Here is a 24,015-nt window from a genome sequence, read left to right on the forward strand (position 1 = left end):
AATTTAGCCGGCCTGTTCTGGATACGCTCCAACCTCTCAGTTAAGCTCTTTTAGGCAGGGTCCCAGACAACACAAGCGTATTCCAGGCAGACATGTACAAGAAACTCAAAAATATATTTAAGATAATATAATAAATACTGACGTTAGAATGTAATTAAGATAGAGTATAAATACATGAAAATTAAAGTAATTAAGATAGAGTACGAAATACTTCAAAAAGTATTTGAAATACAATTAAGATACTATTTATCCTTGAACGCAAAACGTCACCGGTCACTCGTCAATGCGGCAAGTCGCCGCTATGTGACATGAATCACCTAAAGCCCGCATACTACGCAAGCCGCTCCTGTGTGATGGGAGTCATCTAAACACATGTCCCAAAAAGATGACAAAGAGATACCACAGAACACCGCTAAGCACATGTGACCCAGAATAAAGCAAACTTCTACAGGTCCCTGCCCGGCGAGGTCAGAATTCGGCGTTACCGCGTCAGGGCACACATAGTAGAACCCTCACTCGCCAAGGACTAGTACACACGGGGCAAGATCTCTAAATGGGGACTTCCAAGAAGGGCCAATGTCCGGGTCAAGTCCGAGGGACTCAGGAAATTTCCACTGAACAGGCAAGATAATAGAAAGACGACACACGAAAGTTTGAGAGGGAGATCCAAAATATGTAATTAGAGTATTGAGTAGAAAATACCATAAAATGTATTTTAAATAGAGTACAAATACACAAAACCGAAAGTATTGAGTAGAGTACCTAAATACCGCAAATTGTATTTAAAATACAGTATTTTAAATACAATACTCCAAATACGTACAAGTCTGATTCCAGGATAGGGCGAACACACGCGAAGTAGGCAGACCTCTTTAAGTTGAGAGGCGAGGACCTTAAGTTGCTCGGAGCCCTTGCTCGGAGTCACCACGTTGTCTACGTGTAAGCTCCATGAGCAGTCTGACGCTAAAATAACACCTAAATATTTAGTTGAAGGTTTTGTGCCAATCGGGTCTCCGCCTATGTAATACTGTCCTGTGATCGGTTTCTTTCGCCTGGTAAACGAAATATGAACACACTTACTATAGGATTCAGATTCATCTTCCATGTCGAGCACCAGTCGTGTACAAGCACAGGATGTCGCTGCCGTTTGTTATCTGTTTCACTATTAATCGCTCTGTATAAAACACAGTCGTCAGCACACAACCGCATGGAAGATGAAATGCCCAGGGATATATCATTAATATACACAAAACAAAAAAAGTCGGTCCTACCACTGCGGTGCTAACACCCTGCGGTACACCGGATGCACTTCAATACGTACATGAAGAAGCCCCAGAACAACTGGTTCGAGGACTTTACCACAACCATACGGAAGGTGTTATAGATTGTGTCTATTCAGTGTCTGACTGAGCAGACAAGCTAGTGGTGGCTACGTACGTCAGCTATGCTTCAGTCTTCACACACTCTAAAAACAGAACTTCACCGCATAGCACACTGTGCGCCAACCATTGCCAAGAATGATAGGGTTATCGCTTCCGATTCGAAGAGAGAGGGGGGTGTACGCCTTTTTGTGGCTATTTTCATATATCCAAATTGCCACAAAAAAACATACTCCCACCGCTCTCTTCGAATCAGGAGCGATAACCATATCATTCGCGGCAATGGATGGCGCACAGCGTGCTATGCGGTGAAGTTCTGTTTTTAGAGTGCAGGCCTCTAACGTCCATCGTCGGAGAATGCCCGCGACGGGCTCTTAAGTGCTGTCGCACGTCAATGACAATCTGCCCAGCGAATGCTGCCGGAATTTTTTTTAGGCGCCTTGTTTTTCGGGTCACTTTGCGTTTATGGTGACGTGCACCAACAACAGGGGTAAACCCGAGTTCTTCCTCGAATGCGAAAGTAATATCATTCTGCCGCCTTGGACGTATTATTCCGTGAAGTTCTCTTTGTACAGTACATTCCGGCAACGGCAAGCCCTTTAACCAGCACCTCCTTTTCTTCTCCCCCCCCCCCCCCAACGTCACTGGGTGTTGTCAGTTTAGCTGACGATTTGCTTTACCATGAGAACCAAACCAATCACTAAGAATAATGCCGAAAAATATTACGTCAACAGTGCCCCCGCGACGCATTCGGCATATGTGCAACCCCACCGCACGACGGGCTCCCCGCCACCATCCTCATGATGATACTCTAGACTCTAGAGGCCGGCGTTTCCCTCTTGGTACCGTGTGCACCGAATCACTCCAACGGGCGTTTCCCGTGTGACGTAGGCTCGGATCAATTACTGCCCCCGTCTTCCTAATTCGTGCTGCTGTCAGGGCAGACTTATTAAATTCCTCGCCCTATTAGCGCAGGAATCTTAGGGCTCTTGGATGGCGTCTTTTTGATGAGACACTAATTGGAGTCCCAGGGACGGACGATATTGCGCTCTAAAGTCTGGCGATGCTGATTGACGTATAGGTTTAGACAAGGCGTGATTGAAGTAGCTCAGAGAAGATTCTCAAAGATTCGAGAGTTTATTTTGTGCACTCTATTGAGAATTTGGAATCCTGCCGTACACAACGAAATGGGAAAAAGCTGCGTCGGTTCTTCGTCAATGGAAATGTCGATTGCGATATACATCCGATATTGCGGAAGAACTATTTGCAAGAACAAGGCAAGGTCGCGGGAATGATAGTGCATCCGAGGGGTTTCGAACAAGGGAGTACAGTTGTTAGAAAAGCGTCGAACAAAAATTAGAAGCTAGTAAAAAAAAAAAAATGCTCCATTGGCTTAGTGGTGACGGCGATGGCACTCCTCGCCGAGTCCGCACTCTAACAAAAAAGGGTGCGAAAAGGTGGTAACTTCTATAGTGACCACGTATAGGTTAACATAGCGTCTGATAAAGGGTGTAAAAGGGTGGTAAAATCAATTATCATATATCCAAATTCCTACAAAAAGGCTTACGGCCCCTCGCTCACCAAATCAAAGCGGTAACCCTATCATTCGTGGCAATCGTTGGCGGACAACGTGCTATGCGGTGAAGTTCTGTTTTGAGAGTGAGGAAGCAGGTAGAACTTTGCAACCTTTTAAGCACAACATATGCGACAACTATTACTTCCTAAAAGGTGTAACTGCCCCACCGTTTTTTCTAGGAGTGTGGGAGGTGACCCGGGTGTGCATCCGGGCTACGGCTGTGATGCCTGGGTGTTTTTCCTGGGTTTTCCCCAGACGCTCTGACAAGACAAATGTCGGTGCAGTTTCCTGTGAAGCCGGCCCAGGACGCACGATTTCCCCTGGAGGGCAGGAAGGCAGACCGCTCCGAAATGGCACGTTACCACCACCACCTCCGCCAAAAATAAGTAAAAGTTAATGATGATGATAATTCGCGGGTTCACGTCGCGAGACCGTTATGGCCATATGCGACTCCACAGTGGTCGGTCTATGGATTGATTCTGCCCATCTCAGGTATCTTTAACATGCGCCGAAGGCTCTGCTGCTGCTGAAGCTACTAATGATGATGATAAAGAAAATAATAAAGAAAATAAAAAAATCTACCATAAGTCGCGACAAAGTCGGCCAGGCTACCCTTGTTCACCTACAACACAGTTGGTTCAAAATGGGAAAAATGCGCGTCCACAAAGGAGAAGATGGGAGAAAAAAATAAAGAGGGAAAGGAGCTAGCCGGGGAAGGCACAGTTCAGCCGATGGGAAACACTTGTCCTGTGTCCGAAAAAGGCACAAAAGTTACAAAATATGTATAGTAGCTAGAAAGGTTCTTCAAGAAAAGGTTGGAGCCTTTCAGAGCTCTGCACACGGCACTCACCATATTTACTTTCTCATTTTTCTTACCCTCTTTTCGTCTCGTTGCATTCATACCGTGTTCAGTTTCAAAAGGTCTTATCGTGTTCCTTTGGTTCTACTAGCCCCGACCTCTGGAATCGGTGTTCTCGCAGTGCGTTCTGCGCAGTGCGTTCACAGTGTGTTCTCGCAGTGCGTTCACACTGGGGAGGGGGGCGAGAGGGGCAGCCGCGTCGTGCGCCCTCTCCGGAAGGGGGTAACGTCCAGCAGGTCCCGGAAGCTAGTTTGGACTAGAGTCACTGAATAGCTTCGCGCAGAGCATTCCTTTTCCCTAGCACTATGCCGAGTCGTCTGGCAACACCGCCAGGCGACTCGGTCGCCGCTCTCCCATTGAACAAAATCTGCAATTCGGCGGCATTTTGTTGACACGCCCTCAGACGCTTTCAGACATATGTCGGCACAGTTCCCTTAGAAGCCGGCCCAGGACGCACATTCCCCCAGGGCTTCAGTCGTGACGTTGCCCACCTCGGTGAGGCCGACAACGGCGAGCCCTTTCACCAACACCACCACCAACACCTTGTTGACACGCCAGCGGAACCGCACAGGCTTAAAAATGAACCTCACCGCAGAGCACGATCCTGTCGTTTTTTTCTGGGAATTTCGGATATTAACTCAATTGGGATCAATAAACACCGGAAAAGACCGAATTCTCGGAAAATAATAAACTCCGAAAAACACCCTTCCAGTATGCGTAAAAAGAAACTCCGGAAACCCGCAACTCTGTACCCAAAATCAACCGACCCTTTAAATAAAACACTGCCAATGATGAGGACTGTGCCCGCAGCAGAACAATTTCTGTTGTCGGCGCTTCCCGTCCTGAGCAGGATTTGGACCCCTGGATTATGGCCTGTTTCCGTGTCCGGAAATACCGGTACTTTGCGAGGCCAAATCTCGGCATTTCGGGGTAGTAAATGCAGTACCGGCTCTCCCGACGAACGAATGTGCGGTGATACGTGTGAAAAGAAAATGACGGTATCTTAATAACCGACCTTTGTTTTCAGGAGTCCCCTCCGCAAAAAAAAAAAAAAAAGAAAGAAAAAAAAGAAATATCAATTACAAAGAGAAACCAACCCAACTGCGTCGTCCGCGACGCACTGCAAACGCGGTTAGCTGCTGATACAATTCAGCACACAGGTCCGAGAGCAGCCATCAAGTAACATTAGGAATTCCTACGACATTACAATTTTCCGATCAGTGAGACTACACAATATATTGTAGAAGTGCGCCTCTCTCTCTGCTAATCCCTTGATCTTCATTAATAGTTTGATTCGAAACTGAAAAGAAAAAAAAATGTAGACAGCCTTTCTAGAAAACTCGTCTCGGCAATAAAAAAGAGAAGAGCAGTAGAAAAGCAGAGAGAACAGTCGTATAGGATTTGTGGGAAGTGTACCACAAAAATCCCAGTCCCGTCCCGGGATTCACGTTTAGAAATTCTGAAAAAGCGGCTTTGGATCTCGAAACCTGGACCTGAGAGGGGGGGGATATGTTTATTACGAAAAAGAAAAAAAGGAATGGTCACCTGAGAGGCTTTCGCTTCAGTCTACGTTCATCGGATCGCTGAATTATCCACGTGTTACGAGTCATGGTGCTCAGTGCAGCGTACTGCAGTGCTTGTCGTGCAACAATATTGTAGTTTCTGCAGTTGTGCACGGTGGCGCTGGCGCTCGACAGATGAGATTACATTCAGCGGCCCGTCGTTTGGCTGGCTTGTGCGGAGCGACGGCCAACTATGCGATGGGGTTTCATCCGAAACAGCACCCTGGCGGCATATCTTTGCGGAAGGCCTGGGAATGTGTGTAGTTCAGAAACAGTGACTACATGCTCAGTTCGGCGAATGGGTTTCCAACATAGCAACACTGGTATCCTGTGTGTGTGTGTGACTTTCTCTTGGGTTGCGGGGTATCACGGCAGAGTTAGTGCCAGGCAGTGATCCATGAGCCACTCTCAAGCCACGACAGAACACGGAGACGTCAACCATTGCGCTTAATGATGTCATTATCACTCCTGGTTTGTAGAAAGCGCTGTTGTCACATTTCGATCCGATATAAAAGCGATAAAAGAGAATCAAGGAAAATATCAAGACACATCGGGGGGGGGGGGGGTGAGTGAGAGCATTTCGCAAATTAAAAGTAATGAGTAAGAAGCAGTGGAGAGCGAGATAACGGGTATGGTAGCGAAATTAACACATAAAGTGCAGCGGTCAAGGTGGATCGACCATGGATCGACTCATATGGATTCCCAGGATTCCTTCCAAGGGTTGCTTGCAATGTGCTTCGGATGTGGGGGAGAAAGCGTGCAAACCTCTCCACGTATTTTCCTGGAGACGGACGTTGAGGGCCGTGCGGGTGTTCATATTATTATGACATCTGAGAAAACTCGTGACGACCTATGAATAAAGAGTGCACAATTTGTTGTGCACCGGCCCCCTGCGGCAGACTGAAAACTGCCTCCGGTTTGATGCATCCCGAATTTTCCACTGTATTTAAAGAAATAAAAGTATCGATAAACCTCGAACGTCCGCATTCTTACTTGCTTACGACTTGAGCTTGTCCCATCCTAGAGTTGGCAACACAAAGCATTCTTATTCTATTGTCAATGGTATTGGTGAAATGCCGATTGCATCTGAAGTGCCTTCGTGAACGATTTCTTAATGCTAGTCCTACTGTATGTAAATGCTGGGTACGTACCATATGGTGGGGATAGAGGTGGTAAAGTAGCACAGTGTACACTTGACGCTTGGTAAATGGACCCTGGCATGGACGGTTGGCATTTTCCTGAAATGTGGCGCCCGCTTGAATTTCGCTGACTACTGGCTGAAAACAAACGCACGTCAAGAGGCGCCACGGTTTTGTTTTCGTGTCTTTCGTTCCAGTGTACTGCGTGTATTCACTTTTTGAGTATTCATCTTAGGTTTCGAGCCCTGTTCTTTCTGCTTCTCTCTGCACGAAGTTTGAGTGTCCGTTTGATGTACGCTGGATGACCCTGGAGCTCGCAGTACCATTGCGTGCGACACCAACAAACTGCGCAACACTGTTTCGAAGAAAAGGAAGAAGGTTGTTGCGCTTCTTCCACGTAGTGCAGCCATGTTGCGTAAAGGCTGTTCGCTATCGTTCCTTGGTCCTTTCCATACATTTTTGGTGCTGGAATCCGGGAAGAGTAGCCTCACTCATTGACGGAAGGATTCCAGGAATGGAGGAAATGCTACATAGTAGCGTTCGAGTAGTACACGACCTACTATTATACTAGAGACATGGACATACGGCAATCGTCTACTATATGGGAGAGCCGGGTCATGTGTTAGTTACGCCAGTGGCCAAGTGCATGAATATTAGCTACCTCTGCAGAAGGAAGTAGTATTCAGACAGCAAATTACAAGGGAGAGAAAATAACATGAACATTATTATCATCATTGCCGCCGTCGTTCGTCTCCCTATTGAAAAAAAAACAAAACAGTATACTGGACAGATTGGAAGCCAGCACCCAGTATCAAACCGGACTATTGACCCAGTATGGCACTGGTTTTACTGGCCAGCCTAGTGTGGCTACTAGTGTTACTGAATGCCCAGTGTGCGCACTGACTTTACTGGAGAGTCCAGTGCGGCCACTGGTGTTATTGGCGTTTCTTGTGTGGTACTGGTCACGCAGTTGTACAACGTTTTATTGGACAGTTCAATATGGGTACACAACCTGTTGCTATGCAGGCTTTCAGACATATGTCGGCACAGCTCCCTTAGAAGTCCGCCCAGGACGCACATTCCCCCAGGGCGTCAGTCGTCGACATTGCCTACCTTTGTGAGGCCGACAACGGCGACCCCTTTCACCACCACCACCCAGTATATAGGAGGCTATGCACCACCGTTGCTATGCAGGCGCTACCCTCTTCCATGCGTCTTCGTCGTCGTCAACACAGCCCACCATACATTGCCGCGGTTTCGGCAAGTCATGTAATAACGAACAGTGCTAGCTAGCGCCAAATCACGTAGCTAAGCGGTGATCGCCGGAACTGGGAAGTGTGCTGGTAGCGGGTGCTGGGAGCCCTAGTATAGTGGTCACGTGGTAAATGTCACGTGTAGAACACATAGCGGCCGGACGGCAGCAGCCGTGATGATGATATCGCTACCTCTCTCTAACTGACGATAAGTAGCGCTTCTAGCCGTCGTTATGAGAACTAACCTTTAACCCGGCTTTCTCGTAGATGATTGGCGCGTGTCCAGGTCTCTATCTATAGGCCGTAGGCCGTGGGCTTGTCTGCCATTTGGACAAGTGCACGTGCTAAGCACGGAGACATGTAACATTCTGGCCGGCGGCTTCATCGGGCGGGAAGAACATCATGGGAGCAAGTCGAAGGTTTGCCGCGATCCTGCTGGTAGGCTTCGTCTGTGCTTGCGGGAATGGTGCAGCTCAGGTGACTGAAGTATTCCCCAATCCCGAAGAGAACGCCGAGAGTAAGTCACTCTAATAGGTCGTGCAGTGATCAGACGGTGCCAAGACGGTCTGGCTCGTCGTGTGTATCATTCCGTATGTTAGTGGACGTATGTATAAATGTGTGCATCCGGGAGCGACTATGCCCGCGATTAAAGGTCAAACATGATGGAAAATAATGGTTCTAAGGCTGGAACATACAATGCAAGCCTCGAGTTGCCTGGCGATGATGCCTCGCCCATGCTCATGTTTGTTCAGGCTATGTAGAGGTTCTTGTATCTCGAAACTCGACATACAGTCGATCACCTACGTCAATACTGTGGCCAAGCAGCATTATATGGAACTGGCTATCGTTACGTTAATTCTCATAAGCGGGACCATATACTGAAGATGCGAGTGCATAGGAAACGTTCCAGTTGCTAGTTGCCATCCACCTCTTTATACACCGGAACTTCCGGTACATTGTGTTGCTCAGGTTCTGCTTGTCTGTTGTCTTCGGCTGTACTATTGACGACCTGAGCCCCTACGTCACCAGTTACGTAACGCTGCAGCGCAAAGCATGCTGGTGGACATCCTATCAGCCGACACGTTCTTTCCTCTTCTTGTCCACCACAGTAAAATATCATATCGAAACTGTCTTCTCGTGACTTTACATGTTGAAAGCAGTGTCGTCTAATGCATTGTGACTGAACTGATCACGTTGCATTAGGTCAGGTTACGTATTAAACAGATCAGAGCAAGCACCACCACCATAGAGTCGCTAACCTTAAGTTTCTCCTAACCTTTAGCTCTACCTTGTCAGCTTTAAAAAGATGTAAATATTGCTTATTTCGGTTTATTCGCCACTGCTATTTCATTGTACGTTTGTGGTCATTGAATTCTAATAATAAAAAAAAAAAAACTACGCCAGCACGTAGAATCACGCGGTCAACGGCATTTGTTCTTATTGGGTTGTTGCCACCTCCTGATGCATGTCATGTAACCTAAGTTTAATTATGTAAATTTTTGCGAAGTGGACTCAGAAATTTGCCAAGTAAAGGCCACTTTTTTACCCCACCAACATGAAGAGGGTACCGAATTTACTCAAATTCATGATAATTGACAGTGATGTTCAGGATCTATCCTGTCGGGAAAAATAGCCGAACATCATGCTTCTCGGGGCAGTTCAGTATAACGCGAGAGGACCTTTTGAGCGCAATCGCTGTCAGTGTGACGAAAGGAGGCTTGAAAACCAGCCCACGCAGTGATAGTAGAAAAAGTGACCGTTCCTGAAATTGGGAGATGGAAGGTATGGTCCCAGCCGAAGCCGGACGCGATAAGCTATGTCTGCGTTATCTCTTTCTACGATGCCGGTGTGGGCTGGGTTTCCAACCTCCTTTCGTGGGACTTACGATGGTGTCGCTGAAAAATTGGTCGCGCGCGCTATCTTCTACGAGCTCCGCAGAGCATGATTTTTGGCTATTTTTTTCGATACGATAGCTCCTCAATATTCCTGTCAATTATCATTAATTTGAGCAAAATCGGCACGCTCTTCACATCGGTGGGGGTAAAAAAGTGACACTTACTTGGCAAATTTCCGAGTTCAGTTCGCAAAATTTACATAATTAAACTTAGGTTACATGACATGCACATCAGGAGGTGACAAAAACCTAGTAAGAAAAAATGCCGTTGACTGCATGATTGTAGGTGGCGTAGTTTTTTTTTTTATTAAAATTCAACGACACGTTTTCTGGGACACCCTGTATATACATGTATAAGCGGACTTCTTATCCCGTACCTAATGAAGCGTGGTCCCCCCACGCGATAGCTTGTATTTATTTAACTTATTAAGCTTCACTGTTGTTGTTTTTCTTATTGTGCTACATTTCATTTCGGACTTGACTACTCTTGTTCACTGACATTCTTCCATCCCCTATACTGCTTCAAAAGAAAATATGATCAAGTTAGACCGCGGCATACTTGTTTCACATTGTGTGGAACCGTCTTTGTATATTATGGTCCGTTTTATGTATTTCTATGCAGTACTACATTTCTTGCTGCCCATGACAATTATAACAGGGAAAGTTATTAATTAATGGAACAAATTATCAATGCGCTTACTGAAGTCAATTGTTCTCATGAGGAGCAAAACGACAAAGACGACAAAGAGCTTGTAAACGCAGTGTGTATGGTGAAGTGCATCATCATTACCATTTTTATCATACAAGAAAGTCGCCCATCTGTTCATGCTTGTACGGTACAATGCTCTCAATGGTATCCTTTGGGTTTTACTCTTGTCTTACTCTTAGGTCGTGTTACTATTACGAACTAAATAAATGTGTAAAGGCTGAATACATGCTGCGTGCCGCTCAGAAATTGTCTTGATCACACGTGCTTGGTCATGGCAATTTGGCGTCGTTCCGCTGAAACTGACATCACTAATGAGCATTCCCGTTAGACGCGTTTTTTTACCTGGTTGTTCCCACTCATCCCGTTATTCTTGTGCACCTTCAAGTTACCCCAACGCGTAACAGGGCCTCTAGCGTGACAACTGAGCACATCATGAAGGAATGAACTATGACCTCTGCGGACAATTCTGCTAGTACGTGAACATGCGGGTTGCAAATTCCCTTCCTGGTTGCTTTTCCTTCTGTAGCGTTAAGTCATGAAAATTAAGGCTACGCACTACTTGATTGAATTACGGGGCTACAAAATCCACTCTGCACTCAAATTGATATCGCTATGTCTCGCTGTGTCTATCGCTATGTCTGTGTCTATATCTGTATCTATATGTGTCTATACATGTATATATCGCTCTGTCTGTGTCGATATCCGTATCCATATGTATCTATGTATGTCTATATCGCTATGCCTCCTGGGTAGCTGAGAAGGGAGGGTGCGCACACCCCTTCTTGTAACACCGCGTAGAGAGTTACGAGACGAGAAGCTTACGCATCTCGTTTGATCAGATGTCAGTCGAAGTGCTGTCATACTTGGCAGTCTAAGTGCTCTCACAGAGCTCCACCGCACAACATGTCCGAGGTCAAACTCGAACATGTCGTAAGGTGAAGCTGTATTTCTACAGTGGAGAAACTTGTCAGGCACCTGTAACGCTAACCTCTGTTTGTTACGAATGTACTTTTAGTATGATGTCCGCTGATAACGTCTGAGTTACTAGTTGCTTCTTTGATTTTGGCGCTCCTCTTGGTATCTAACAGAAAATCCTAAATTTTGGCGCGACCTCAACCGGCGAACGCTAGAAAAACGACTTCGTGAAGAGCGACGCGATGGTATCGCCCAGAACGTGATCTTGTTCATCGGAGATGGCATGGGTCTGTCGACACTCACCGCTGCGCGCATCTTTAAGGGCCAACTGGCCGGTGTATCAGGAGAAGAAGGGGCCCTCTCGTTTGATCAATTTCCCTACACATCCCTCTCTAAGGTATGACATCTTACAGTGCAAAAGATAAGGTTCCGCATACAGATTTTGAAGCCTTTTTACCACCAGGTGTACAGCGTTGACCGCATGGTACCGGACTCTGGCTCCTCGGGAACAGCCCTTCAGTGCGGTGTCAAGAGCAACTTCTTTACAACGGGGGTATCGGGTCAAGTGAACCCCGGCAATTGTACCCAGTCATCGGACCCGAAGAATCACCTGAAGTGTCTATACCAGTGGGCACAGGACGCTGGTGAGCTGTGAAGGAGACGCAATTTCTTCTGGATAAGTACTGGAAGGTCCGGTCTCCACTGAGGAAGCGTGCAACTTGGAAAAACATCGGTTTCTAAAGAAGCCCCACGCAATGTCAATCGAAAGAAACTAGACACTGCTGGTATACATGACATTTTCGGGTAAACATAAACAAGCCCCCTCCACAGCTTCCGGTTGCCACGAAGACTTCCGGTCCTTCCGCGACTACGGACGCTCAGAGCCAACCGCCATGCAGAATTATATCTTTCGCATTCCTGATTTGTTGAAAACGGGATGCGCACGCCTTTTTGTGACAATTTGAATTGCCACAAAAAGGCGTGTACGACCCTCTCTCTCCTCAAATCAGAAGCGATAGCTGTATCAACCGGCACAGTGGTTGGCGCAGAGCGTGTTTTCTGTGAAACCGGATGTCGTTTTGGCACCAAACCGGAAGCGGTGAAAACGGCATGTATATCGACAAGAAATTGTCCCCTTTCATGTAATGCAAACGCAACGATTATCCAGTACAGTGATATTCCCTTCGCTGCTATAACAAAGTCACGGTAATACACAGAAGAAGCGCGTTGAACAGGTAGCACTGAAACCTACTTTTAGCTCACACCCTTGCGAATGGACACTCTTATCTACCGACTGACGTATCAGAAGTGCTAATCAGTGGTTCCTGGTCACGAACAGGAGTCTCGCGATTTCGACAAAACTGCGCTTAGTTTTCGGTTGCCAATGGTACGTTCTCTCGAAAGCCCCAGTGCAGGGAAAATCATCAACGTCAAGTGGAACGTAACTGTGCAAATGCAAAACAATTGTGCTCAGAGTACCACCCCCATAGAGCGTTTTAGAATGAATTTTAGGCTTGTGTTTAACGCGCACACCACAGGAACGCAAGCACACATACCTTTTGTATCTCCCACGCGCTCCTCTTCCTGGGCACATCACTATAGTATGGTGCAGGCGAAGAGTCTTGCCTGCTGTAGACAGCCTTCGGTTTCACCGTAGCGTTTCATTCTTACTTTGAATAATGATCACGCTTTTCTCAGGTAAAAGCGCTTGACGTTCTGAACGTAAAGCTTGGTCTGCATTATTACGTTTCAATGCGTTCGTCTCCGAACCGACGCAAGCCCCTCGGAAGCCACGGACGCATGCGTTCGCCGAGTCCATGGACGAAGCGACGCAAGGAATGTCAGTCGTTTTTCCGGCAACCGTGCCGCATGCGTTCTTATCTGTTTCTCCTTCTCTTTTTCCGCGGCTGTCGTACTGGAACGCGAGCCGTTTCTCGCCAAGCAACGTCGCAAAGGTGCGGAGGTGAATTGGAAAGCCACGCATCCCTCACACACACACACACACACGCTGACGGACGGACGCGCTACAGTACAATAGCACGGATCGCACTTAACGCATTGGCTACAATCACGTAGAGAGCAAGAAGTGCTACAGGGAAGTTCCATTTTGGAACTTACTTCGTCTTTGGTGCAGTTGTGGCAGGTGACGTTCAGGAATGGACAACATTGTTAAGAATGAACAATTTGATTTCAGACAAGAGCACGGGCTTTGTGACAACAGCCGAAGTGACCGACGCCACTCCAGCAGCCGGCTACGCTCATACAGCACACCGTGAATGGGAGAGTAGGATCCCAGAAGGAGCTCCTGGAGGCTGCTTGGACATTGCTCACCAACTCATCCATCGTTCTCCTGGGAGGGAGCTCAAAGTAAGTTTATATGCTGTAAGATTGGGGATTGATTGGCTCAAAGGGTCGGGGCGACCCTTTGAGCCAATCAAGCCCCAATCGTTGATAGGCCCTGAAATCTGAGTGTTACTCGAGCGTTAACGATAAGTGTATGTGTGGTTACAATGTACGCAGATAACTTGAAAGATATTCCTCAGGGAACAAGGACCTGCTTCTCCCTCCCGTTTCATGAGCACAGCCGTCACTTTTTTTTTTTTCGTCCTATGAATTGACCCCAGGGTCACTTGTGGCACCTAGGGCAGTTACGGTGCTTAGGGTTTATTTCACCCCTTGCCTTCTAAATGTATTTCATGATAGCACCCATTCGTAATTCGTAAAATGTTTTGCAGGGTACGTAGGGACGCATGTCAACTTTGCTTTCAGTTCATCGCAGGTGGAGGACGTGGCCATTTCCAAGAGGTGGAAGTAGACGATGGCACTGGGTCAAAGGGACTTCGACGGGACAACCGTAACCTGATCTCAGAGTGGGTTGACTTGAAGCGCGGAGACCGCATCGAGGCCAGTTACGCCTTCGACTGGAAAAGTCTCAAGAAGATTGATATGGACGTAACTGAATCCATATTAGGTTGGTCAGTTCATAATATAATTCAGTTGTACCATTTGCGATACCCTATCAGTGTTGAATCCATGGCTGAAGACGGCAATGAGTCAGAGGGCCAAAGGAGACCTTTGTATCTTTTTGCGCGCAGCGCTGCTTGCTCCAAGTGAACTGCCCTACGAGTCCTTGGATGACATAAAGAAGGGTGAATCTTACTTGGCGAAATTGACGGCGTTGGCTATCAGCTCCCTTAGTAAGAACCCTGACGGATATCTCCTGATGGTAGAAGGTTCGTATACAATTTACTTGTACTTCTAGCACAAGCAAATTGGCATCTCGACCTGTAATGTGCGGGTGCTAAAAGTACGACTGATCGAGCAACGGATATTTTAAGCCTTACTGAAGTTTAGAACAAATATATCTGCTGTACACGTAATTGCCATGAGTATAACAGGTCAGTCCTGGAGCAAAAATAGGCGGAAAAGAGAACTTTGGCAATGAAGTGCGGCAGGCACAAGAATTAAATATTTTCTTCCACGTCGTTTCCCAACTCTGACTTCTGGCAGGGTCGAATATTCTTACCCTACCCCGAAAGCGACCATTGTCTCCTGTTACTGCAACGTTGCCCTAGCAGAGTTCCACCTGTGGCGAGCGACGTCATATATAACTGTAGGAATGCTGTCACGCATTTCGTGCAGCGATCGTCTTGCATCAGTATGTGGAATCGTCGTTCTTCGCGAACATTCCGAAAAGGGTAAACCCCAATTACATTACCTTCACCGCGCTCAGATTGACCGAATAATGCAACAATGTTCGGCTCAGCTTGTACTTAGGACCTAAATAAATACCCCGTACCAGAAACTACTCATGTACCACGTGTACGGGCATGTGCACCAGGCAACAAGCACGGATAGACTATTCACACTCACGTATTTCAGTTATACTATGAGGACGACAATTGTATTCGCATTTTAGAATGTGTTGGCGGCGCAGGAATCATGTTGTTCACACCGATTTATATTAGTACGATAGCATGAGTGTGGTACTGCGCGCCTCCTAGGATTTACGATGCGATATGTGCGAAAACTCACTAGTAGCGCTCCGAGCTGCGATTGATTGTGCCATGGGTACCGGATTGAAGCCGACTACGCGCGGCGCAACAGACTGGAGCGTTGGTGTGTGGCGCAGCTTGCGAACTACCTAGCGGGCAAACTGTAGACGCGGCTCGCGGTGCAGTCTGAGACCAAATTCGTCGGGCCTAATTTTCAGGCCCGTGCCCGGCCCAGTCTCAGCTGCTACGGCCCGCACCCGACCCGGGCCCGGCGTCTTCTATATATTTCCGTCCTGGGCCCGACTCCGCCGGCTCGAGCCCAACCCGTACCCGACCGTTTCCATGTGGCCCGGACCCAGCCCGCCTCTGCTCTATGTGTTCTCGAGGCCCGGAGGCATATTTAGACTTACTAAAGAGCACAGCGCAGCATGGAAAAGGGCGCAGCTAATTGGTGGAGAGTGAGGAGGTACACTCGAACGGAGTGGCTGTGTTTCTCTGCCGTCAAGTCGCTCTGTACTTGGTGTCTGCTTGCTTGGGAAGGCAGCGCGCAGCGGCGCGTGGGCGATATGTATGTACCTTGCGGTTCAAGCGAGGCTCATCTCCGCCCTATTGCAGATGCACCGGTGTTAGTTCCCCTTTCTCTAACTCTCACGCCAACGAACCACCTAACCTAGCTGACCCTCGTGCCGGACTGTCACGGGAACGATATCCCAACACCTAACCTAAGTGACCCTCGGGCCGGACTCTCAGCGCGCCCGCCACACCAATCGTCCCCAAATGTGTGTGAGTGCGCGTGTGAAATCCAGGACCATTACACGAAATAAGCATAAAAAAGTGATAGTTCCATACCCAATGAAAAAAAAAGGTGACATGAAAATTCAGCTGTCCAGTCTCGTGAAATATGTTTCAGTACATATCCCACCATGGCCGGCGTTGTCAAGCCCGTACCCGGCCCGGGCCCAGTGGCTGAAGCCCGAGCCCTGCCCAGACGCGCATAAAAAACGCAAAACCCAGCCCGGCCCGCAGGCCGGGCCAGGTTCGAATTTTCGGGTAAGCCCAGGCCCGTGCAGTGCTCTAATATGGCGACCCCAATAATGGTCCAAAGCTGAGCAGAATATCGAGGACAAGAGAAAACATGGCAAGGCGCATCGAGAGACACATTTAAGAGAGACTTCGTTGTGGGCCTATCGACAAAGATAAGGGGATGACGGACGGCAAGCCATTTTGCTGCACAACAAAAGCGGAGAGCAACATAGCGACAATCCCAGTGTGCTCAACTACAAAGTGTTCAAAATTAAGCTTTCACGAGCGCTACGCCACCACAGCGATGACAGGAAACCGGATGATAACTTTACGCTACTTGTGTAAGAAACAGGTGCCGCTAATTATGTAGCACCTGTTTCTTACTGAAGGAACGTAAAAAATAGCACCAGTTTTGTTTTGTTCGCCTATTTATAAAGTGCTAGTGAAAGCTTAATTTTGAACACCCTGTATACTTCATTTTAATGATGATGACTGGGATGTTTCATCGCAAGGGGCGATACTCTACCCCATTGCTGGCGGTAATATGTAGCGAAACTTACTTTCTTTGGAAAGGAATACAAGCACGTACTCCCTTAGATCACTGTATCCCTGGCACATTCCTTTCTCCCGGGCAAGTTATGGACTTGAGTCTATTACCTATCAGGCACTCAGCTTACCAAGTGATTTGCACTCTAGAAACCTATATTTTTCTTTTTTTGTCTCACACATAGAAATATAAAGCAGCTTTTTTGGGGGGGTCCATAGTTCTGGTTTAAGCATGTTCTTTTTTTATGTAGGCTGTGATATCTGACGTATGTGTATGCTTATTTGTCTTATGTATTATTTATGCGTATTATGTAAGACGCATGACTGCAAATTACTTTAATCGTAACTTGAGCTGTACGGGATCCAGGGCCTTCTCAAGCCTTTGGCTTTATCTCTTCTTTTTCTTTTTTTTTTTTTTGTCCTGGCCTCACTCCACACCCTGAGTGTGAAACAAATGTTATAATTATTATAATGGACTTATGAGTTGCCTCACATGGAGGACCGAAGTCCTACGGTGTCCATAAAGGTTAGAAGCACTTTTAGGGTGAAGCTTTCGTGGACTGGAGTTGGCCGTGGACCACGCAATTTTGACAAAATGAGATGGTGAGAGTCCAGCTGATTCAGAGAGACTGAAATTGTGTTTATGAAAGTTTGATAGTGCGGGCCATGGTAAAGGATATGCTATAGATATTCCAGATCACCGCAGTGATGGTTGTCTGGGAGAGTCAACTTGTCAAAAGTGGTAACGCAACTGAGCTGTAACAGCCACATTCAGTCGCATGCGATGAGTTAATGCAGCGCCTTGACGAGAGGTGTCTCGTGGCATCCGGACAGCGAGCGTTGGGTCAACTTTTCTAAGCATGCATGGGAGGAGACTGGCAGTTATCGATTGGCGGGAAGCCAGCGGACGGATGCGCTAACGGTTTTCAGCATGTGTACGAAGCACGACATAAGGTAGTTCTCCAGTGGGCTCCAGTCCATAGCGGTGTCGTGAGAAATGAACACGTTGACAGAGACGGGGGGGAGGGGCAGAAGTAGCTCCTAGGAGACTAACCAGTACTGCACTGCTGAGAGTCGTTCCATTAATCGACGTCTAGTGGCACCACTAGCGACGATTCCGCGTCGTATATGTGGAAGGGGATATTTCGTTAAAAATAGACATCACGGATCTCGCTAAGTTATTGCACTTTCGTCTTCAATAGCATAACGGTAATTCATCAGCAATCCATGTGGAACACCGTGTTCAGTATGTGATCGTCCGTGGTTCGCTGGTTTTGTTAAGAATATTCCAACTGGGTGGGACATCTGAGCTCAGTGGAGCGATTCTACAATTTTAAGTTTTCATGTAATTTATTCGTAGTTCATCGAATCAGAACAAATAGTATCGCATTACCTAGACCGAGAACCTTCTTTTCCTTTTCTTCTTTTTACAGTACCCAAGTGACCCAACAGTGACACAATGCTAACCTACAAAGCGGCTTTTACGAGACATTTATTCATTGTCTCTGTTGGTTCCTAAAAAAACGCAAAAGAAAACTGGGAAAACTGAGAGGGATGATGTTTGGGGAAGGTAGTGGTCAGCCTCCTCGAAGGAAAACTGAGAACTGCGTTCGCCGTCAATGACGTCTCGATCGCCCAACGTCAGCGCTGAGCAAGACAACGCCGCCGCCAGTTCTTATTGGACAGTGACTCCACAATGTAATACGTTTCCGACAGTGATGCCTACAGTGTAAACGCTAGGCAGTTTTGGATGCTGTGTGCCCTAAATGCGGATATCGAACGTATCTGAGTATTGTTGCCAACTGACATTCGCTGGGAGGTTACAAAAGGTGGCCATCCGGGGCAAACGCGAAATCTCTATTCCACTTTTTTATTTTGGTCACCTTTCATTATGAACTGCCTAGGTCCCTGACCATGGGCGTACCGAGAAGGGGGGGCAAGGAGGCCGTGACCACCCCTGGAACCCCAAGGTCGTTTGTGAAAATAGTGCGCTCTTTAGTCATAGGTCGTAATGATTATCCTCAGATGTCACGATAGAAACCTCTCAACACCCACACAGTGCGTCCACCTCCAGAGAAAGATGTGGTGGTAGTATTGGTGGTGGTGGTGTGGTGGTGGTGGCGAGAGTTGGACTCTTGCCCCCCACACCCTGGGAGCGCTTTGCTCTCACTTGAAAAAATCCTGGGAACACCCATGTTCCTGACGGTGACATGTTTTCCAGGAGGCCAAATCGATAAAGCACATCACCTGAATCAAGCCCAACAAGCACTGATTGAAGTACTGGGACTCGACTTAGCTGTAGCCAAAGCGGTTGAAATGACCAATCCCGATGACACACTGATCGTTGTCACAGCGGACCACGGACACGCTTTCACTTTTGGCGGGAGACCACAAAGAGGTAGAAACATTTTAGGTAAGTGTTTTCTTTACTGGATACCCTACTTAGACATAGGGATGCGCGCCGTCTTGGAGCCTTACGTTTATCGCTAATGGTAAAATAAACCTGCTTGGCACTACACTGTTGAATCGTAACTTTATCACATAACACACCCCAAGCTCATTACGAATAACTTCGTTCTCTCGTCTGATTTGTTGAAACCGGAACGAATCCACCCTTTTTGGGTACACTGCATTTTGTATAATGCGTCCAAAAGAGATTTAATTACTTTTCCTGTTTTCTACAAGTCAGAAGATAGAAACATTCTTGTAGTCCAGAGCTGTCATTCAGAAGGATGTCATTCTTTCTGGCACGCTGATTCTTAAGAGATGTACACGAAAAGGCGTACCCCTCCCTCTTTCATCAAATTACAATATGTCATTCTGCTGTGTACTTGTAGGTCTCGAGCTTGTTATTCGGTGTTATTCGTGGAGTTCCGTTGTTAGAGTGCAGCATCCTCAAAACAGAACTTTGCCGCCACAGCATGCTCCTATGGCCAACCACCACCATTCCGAATTATATCATTCTGTCTCCTGATGTGTTGAAAATAGTAGGGGGCGCCTATCTTGAACACATTCTACATGTCATACGGTGTGATGGTTGGCAGGGATCGTGGGTTCCTGAGTGTCGAAGCAATGAAATTCAATCGCGTTCAGTTCTATTCCCTCTTCGTTATCTCTTCCCATTACAGTCCCATGTCTCTTTCTATAGGGACGGAGCGACCGGACAAGTCAGTGTCAATACTCAACTACGCAGTAGGTCCGGGTTACAAGTCCGACTACAGCAACTTGTCCCTAAGCACGAGGTGTTCGTATCTGCGTCTTTTTTCTCATGATTTTGATAGGAGAGTGATTATCCAATAGCGCGTGTTTTATTTTGTTCAGTGAAGGACCCGCTGCATGCATTTCCAGCGACCTATCGTCGAGATATGGGCACGCACAGCGGGGAAGATGTGCCTGTTTTCGCTCTAGGACCATGCGCCCATCTCTTCACAGGGGTCCACGAGCAAACATTAATAGCGGAAGTGATAAGGTATGCTGATTTTAGTTGATGTAGTGCTGCTGATATACACAAAACCATGCAGTTCCGGGCGCTTTTTCTTTTTTCTTTTTTTGGTGGGGGAGGTAACTTTGGCAGCATTTATAGAGTATCCTGACCAAGTACACTTTAAAGGAACAATGCGGTGACATTAAAAGGTACTGTACATCAGTAGAGTTGCAATCTGAGAAAATGTATCTATTGCACAGCTTGATCCCTCAGTACTGTTATGTCACAATTTTTATCCCAGGTGCGCTCACTGTGTCGAAGTCGCCAGCAAACTGCAACATTGCGCGTCAAGTACGGTGTCAAAACTGCATTGCATTCGCTTGACTAAAACAAAAAGAACTCGGCTACTTGTCGGCTACGTAGCCGTCAGAAGCAGCAAGCCAGTCGGGAACATAGATCACTGTTGCTCGACAAATTGGGGATTATTTTCCACCAGACGTCGTCCCGAGCAGTTTGACTACCACAATTTTACTAGCAAGTTGCCGCCAACATGACCTGTCTGTCTGCTGCGTTACGGTACCTTTTAACATGGTTCGGTACCCTCTCTCATTCATCAAGCTGTCCATCAGGAGTCTTCATGTTTTTTAAATGTTTTTTTAATGGTACGAGGGGCGTTCAAGTCAAACCGGGACTTTCTGTCTCCTGAGTGTACAAATGGCTCGCGCTACTTCTTCACACGCGACAGGCCTCCGCGTTCACCACGTGTTGGTCCAAAGTTCGTGCAAAACAGAAGACATGTGCTGGACAAGATGGCCAACAACGAGGTGAGCGCGCACGTCGAACAGCGAATTGTCATGAAGTTTCTCGTGAATGAAGGCGTAAAATCATCTGAAATTCACAGAAGACTTCAGGCTCAGTATGGCGACGATACACTTAGACGCAGCAAAGCGTTTGAGTGGTGCAAACGGTTCCGAGACGGCCGTACATCAGTGCTGGAAGATCCCGGCCGGGGCGGCTCAGAGCCCAGTGTCAGAGTTCCTGAGAACATCCAACTTGTGGAGCGCCTGGTCCTCAAGGACCGACGGATAGCATGTCCCGAACTGGCTCGAAAGATGGACCTTTCTGTGGGAACGTTGAACACTATCATTCATGAACACCTCCAGTTTCGGAAATTTAGTGCCCGTTGGGTCCCGAGGCAGCTTTCCGTGTTTGACCGGCAGAGAAGACTGGAAATCTCCCAAGAGCTAAAGTACCGTTTCGACACTGAAGGACAGCCGTTCCTTGATCGGACCTTTCTTCTCATGTCACGAGCTGCTTATACCCGCTTGAGCTGCGCGGGTCGACGTCACGAGTCACATGTCAGGGGAATGGGCTACGTCTCTACCAACACAACCTAGATAGAGAAGGCCTGCTTATTGCCTCCTCTCCCTCCTTCGCTACGTGGATATAAAAGTCAGAATTCGTCTACTATTATTGCGATTCGCCGTTCAGTAAATTCGAGAACTGGCAAATGATTGCACCTAAGTTAGAACCTATCGAACTGGATTTGTAGATAAAAAGTGCAACACGCTTTCCAGAAAATCAATCTTGAGGAAGATATGGGACCGTTTTGAGCTTTATTTTAAAGTTTTCCCATTTAGTACGCGGGGCGTTCAATCGCTACTCGCAGACGACGGTGGCTCGTCTCCATGGCTGCGACCGCTGAAGGCACGTTCGTGATTGGCTACCGCCGTTGGAAACACGATACTGATTGGCTGTATCTTAGTTGTTACTTCACGTCGACGAGTAAGCGGGCTTGCTCTGTCTAGGTGGTGTTGTCACTACGCGCCTTCGTTCTCCGAAAGTGCTCTTTCCAAAGAGTGGAGGACTTTTAAAAGGTGTGCGGAACAGAGGCCTCTTGCGCGTGCGTTGCAAGTCACCTGCACCTGCCGTTCGTCCGCAGGAGCTCATTTTCTTCGCTGTAGAACACGCTGCAGCCGAAAACTGAAACAAAAAAAAAATGAAAAATTGGGGGTCACATCAGTGCTAGTTTAAAACCAGAGCCTCACACCATAACAGATTCTGCGCACAACCATCGCGGAACGGTACAGTAATCATTGCTCGCCAATGACGTCTCTTTAACCGTTTCCTTAGTACAGTCAATGCAATAACTTTGTGTGGCAAGGCATTACAGATGTCGCTGAGTTCTTGCACTTTCGTCTTCATTAATACGACGAGCTCAGCACCGAAGGTACACACAGGGACAAGGACAGGTGAACGTCGAAATCCCAATCAACGTTTACTGCTACTCAAAAAAAAGAAAAACGAACAACGCACATCGCGGTGATTGTCATTATGGTAATAAAGGTGCACTGTCTGGCCCATCCAATGACACGACCGCAATCTTGTTTACGAGTTTAGTAGAAAACAAGAAGCCATATATGAAACCCTCGCTCGCGGCTGTTCCTTATTTTGCGGCTACCCCACCACCAATGCAAGCGGATGAACACGAATTTGAGCGCAGGATAGTTGAGCGAAACAGCGCATTCCTACACTGCTCCGCGCAAGAAATTTGTAAACCGAAACCAGTTCATTACTCGAAAAAATCACTAAAAGTCGAAGCTGCTTTTTAACTTGTTTGGCACTGTCTCAGAGTGCCCATTGGTACGGCACAGGTACACACAGGCGAAGTAAAACAAAAAGGTCGGTGTTTATTCAATTAACGAGCGCATGCAAATGAGAAACTGAGCGGTCAGTTTGTGGCCGGCGCATCAAGTATACTAACCGAAAAAAAAGGTTCCCTATAGGTGGCGTCGTTTTCGAATTATTCAGCCGGGAGATTTTCGCGAAACACCCTGTATACTACACACAGGTATTGTACTTTGCCCATGAGGAGATGTTATACCAAGGAGACCATACCATTACGTATCCATATGAATCCTAAAACGGGAGATTGTATTGATACCGTAAGGTTCGCAATTAGGCCTAATCAGCGTTGGTAGCGAAAAGAAATTCTGTATGGCAGCAAGCAGGTCTATGGGTCACACACTTAGGCATAGGATTCGTGACATCGAACCACAAAAGACCACACTCAACTAAGGAGAGGCTGTCGCTGGTCTTCCTCTGGTAGTAAATGTTACGTACCCAGTACGCTACAAAGTGCAATGCCATATTCCCCGGCGTCGAACTACACTTGCGCTATCTCTCTGTTGTAACAAAGCCTAAACCACTAAACGTCTCACTTCTGAGAGCATTTGTAGGATTACTTCGAATTGCTGGTGACAACCGCTTTGGATCATTGTAAGCAGGTCCAGTTACATTGTTTCTTTTTTTTCTAACTCTACATTTATTATGAAAATCTTTTGCAGGTACGCTGCTAATCTCGACGAGACCATGCGTGGCTCAAAGCGGGGTTCCATTTTGTCCATTTTGTCGCTTTCCGTTCCACGTCCTCTGGCCTACGCATTTGCCCTAATTGTCGTCTATTACATCCACGGCATTATCAGGACGCTGCTTTGACTTCTGCTTGGAGAACGTGGGATTAAATAAATTAATGAATGATCTTTGGAATGTGCACCGATCAACTATTGGAATACCACAGCCATGTACCCACCAGTACTCAAAATAAGCGGAAGGCAACGTTCTCTATCCATTTGATTGATTGATCGGTATCCATTTATTCGGTCTCGTTTGGCGCGATTCTTACCATGTTCTCATATTTTGGACCTCGGGATATGCCATCTCAGAGGGTGCAGGATCAGT

At 47.1% G+C, this 24,015-nt stretch overlaps 2 protein-coding genes across 4 annotated transcripts in view; one reads left to right on the top strand and one right to left on the bottom strand.

The window, feature by feature from the left end:
* LOC135391325 (uncharacterized) overlaps positions 1 to 24,015 on the bottom strand; it is a 686,593-nt gene that overhangs the window by 85,867 nt on the left and 576,711 nt on the right. The window lies entirely within an intron of this gene.
* Positions 8,055 to 23,816, top strand: LOC135391322 (alkaline phosphatase-like). 2 transcript variants are annotated; one of them, XM_064621556.1, is made up of 10 exons: positions 8,055 to 8,285; positions 11,460 to 11,683; positions 11,735 to 11,930; positions 13,481 to 13,653; positions 14,056 to 14,257; positions 14,382 to 14,519; positions 19,072 to 19,263; positions 19,999 to 20,094; positions 20,172 to 20,319; positions 23,622 to 23,816. In XM_064621556.1, exons 1-10 carry the CDS (start codon positions 8,171 to 8,173, stop codon positions 23,770 to 23,772), a joined length of 1,635 nt encoding a protein of 544 aa, XP_064477626.1. In that variant the 5' UTR covers positions 8,055 to 8,170; the 3' UTR covers positions 23,773 to 23,816. The 2 variants fall into 2 exon arrangements, with proteins under 2 accessions (XP_064477626.1, XP_064477627.1); XM_064621557.1 differs by having other exon boundaries at positions 8,056 to 8,285; positions 11,750 to 11,930.

This window comes from Ornithodoros turicata, chromosome 4, assembly GCF_037126465.1.
Source record: "Ornithodoros turicata isolate Travis chromosome 4, ASM3712646v1, whole genome shotgun sequence".
NCBI lineage: Eukaryota > Metazoa > Arthropoda > Arachnida > Ixodida > Argasidae > Ornithodoros > Ornithodoros turicata.

Bases quoted from the DNA above. Each gene is read 5' to 3' on its own strand.
- LOC135391322 (XM_064621556.1), top strand. From the start codon at position 8,171: ATGGGAGCAAGTCGAAGGTTTGCCGCGATCCTGCTGGTAGGCTTCGTC. The intron at 14,520-19,071 runs GTTCGTATACAA...CATGTTTTCCAG, and splicing joins ATATCTCCTGATGGTAGAAG to GAGGCCAAATCGATAAAGCA. The intron at 20,320-23,621 runs GTATGCTGATTT...AATCTTTTGCAG, and splicing joins TTAATAGCGGAAGTGATAAG to GTACGCTGCTAATCTCGACG.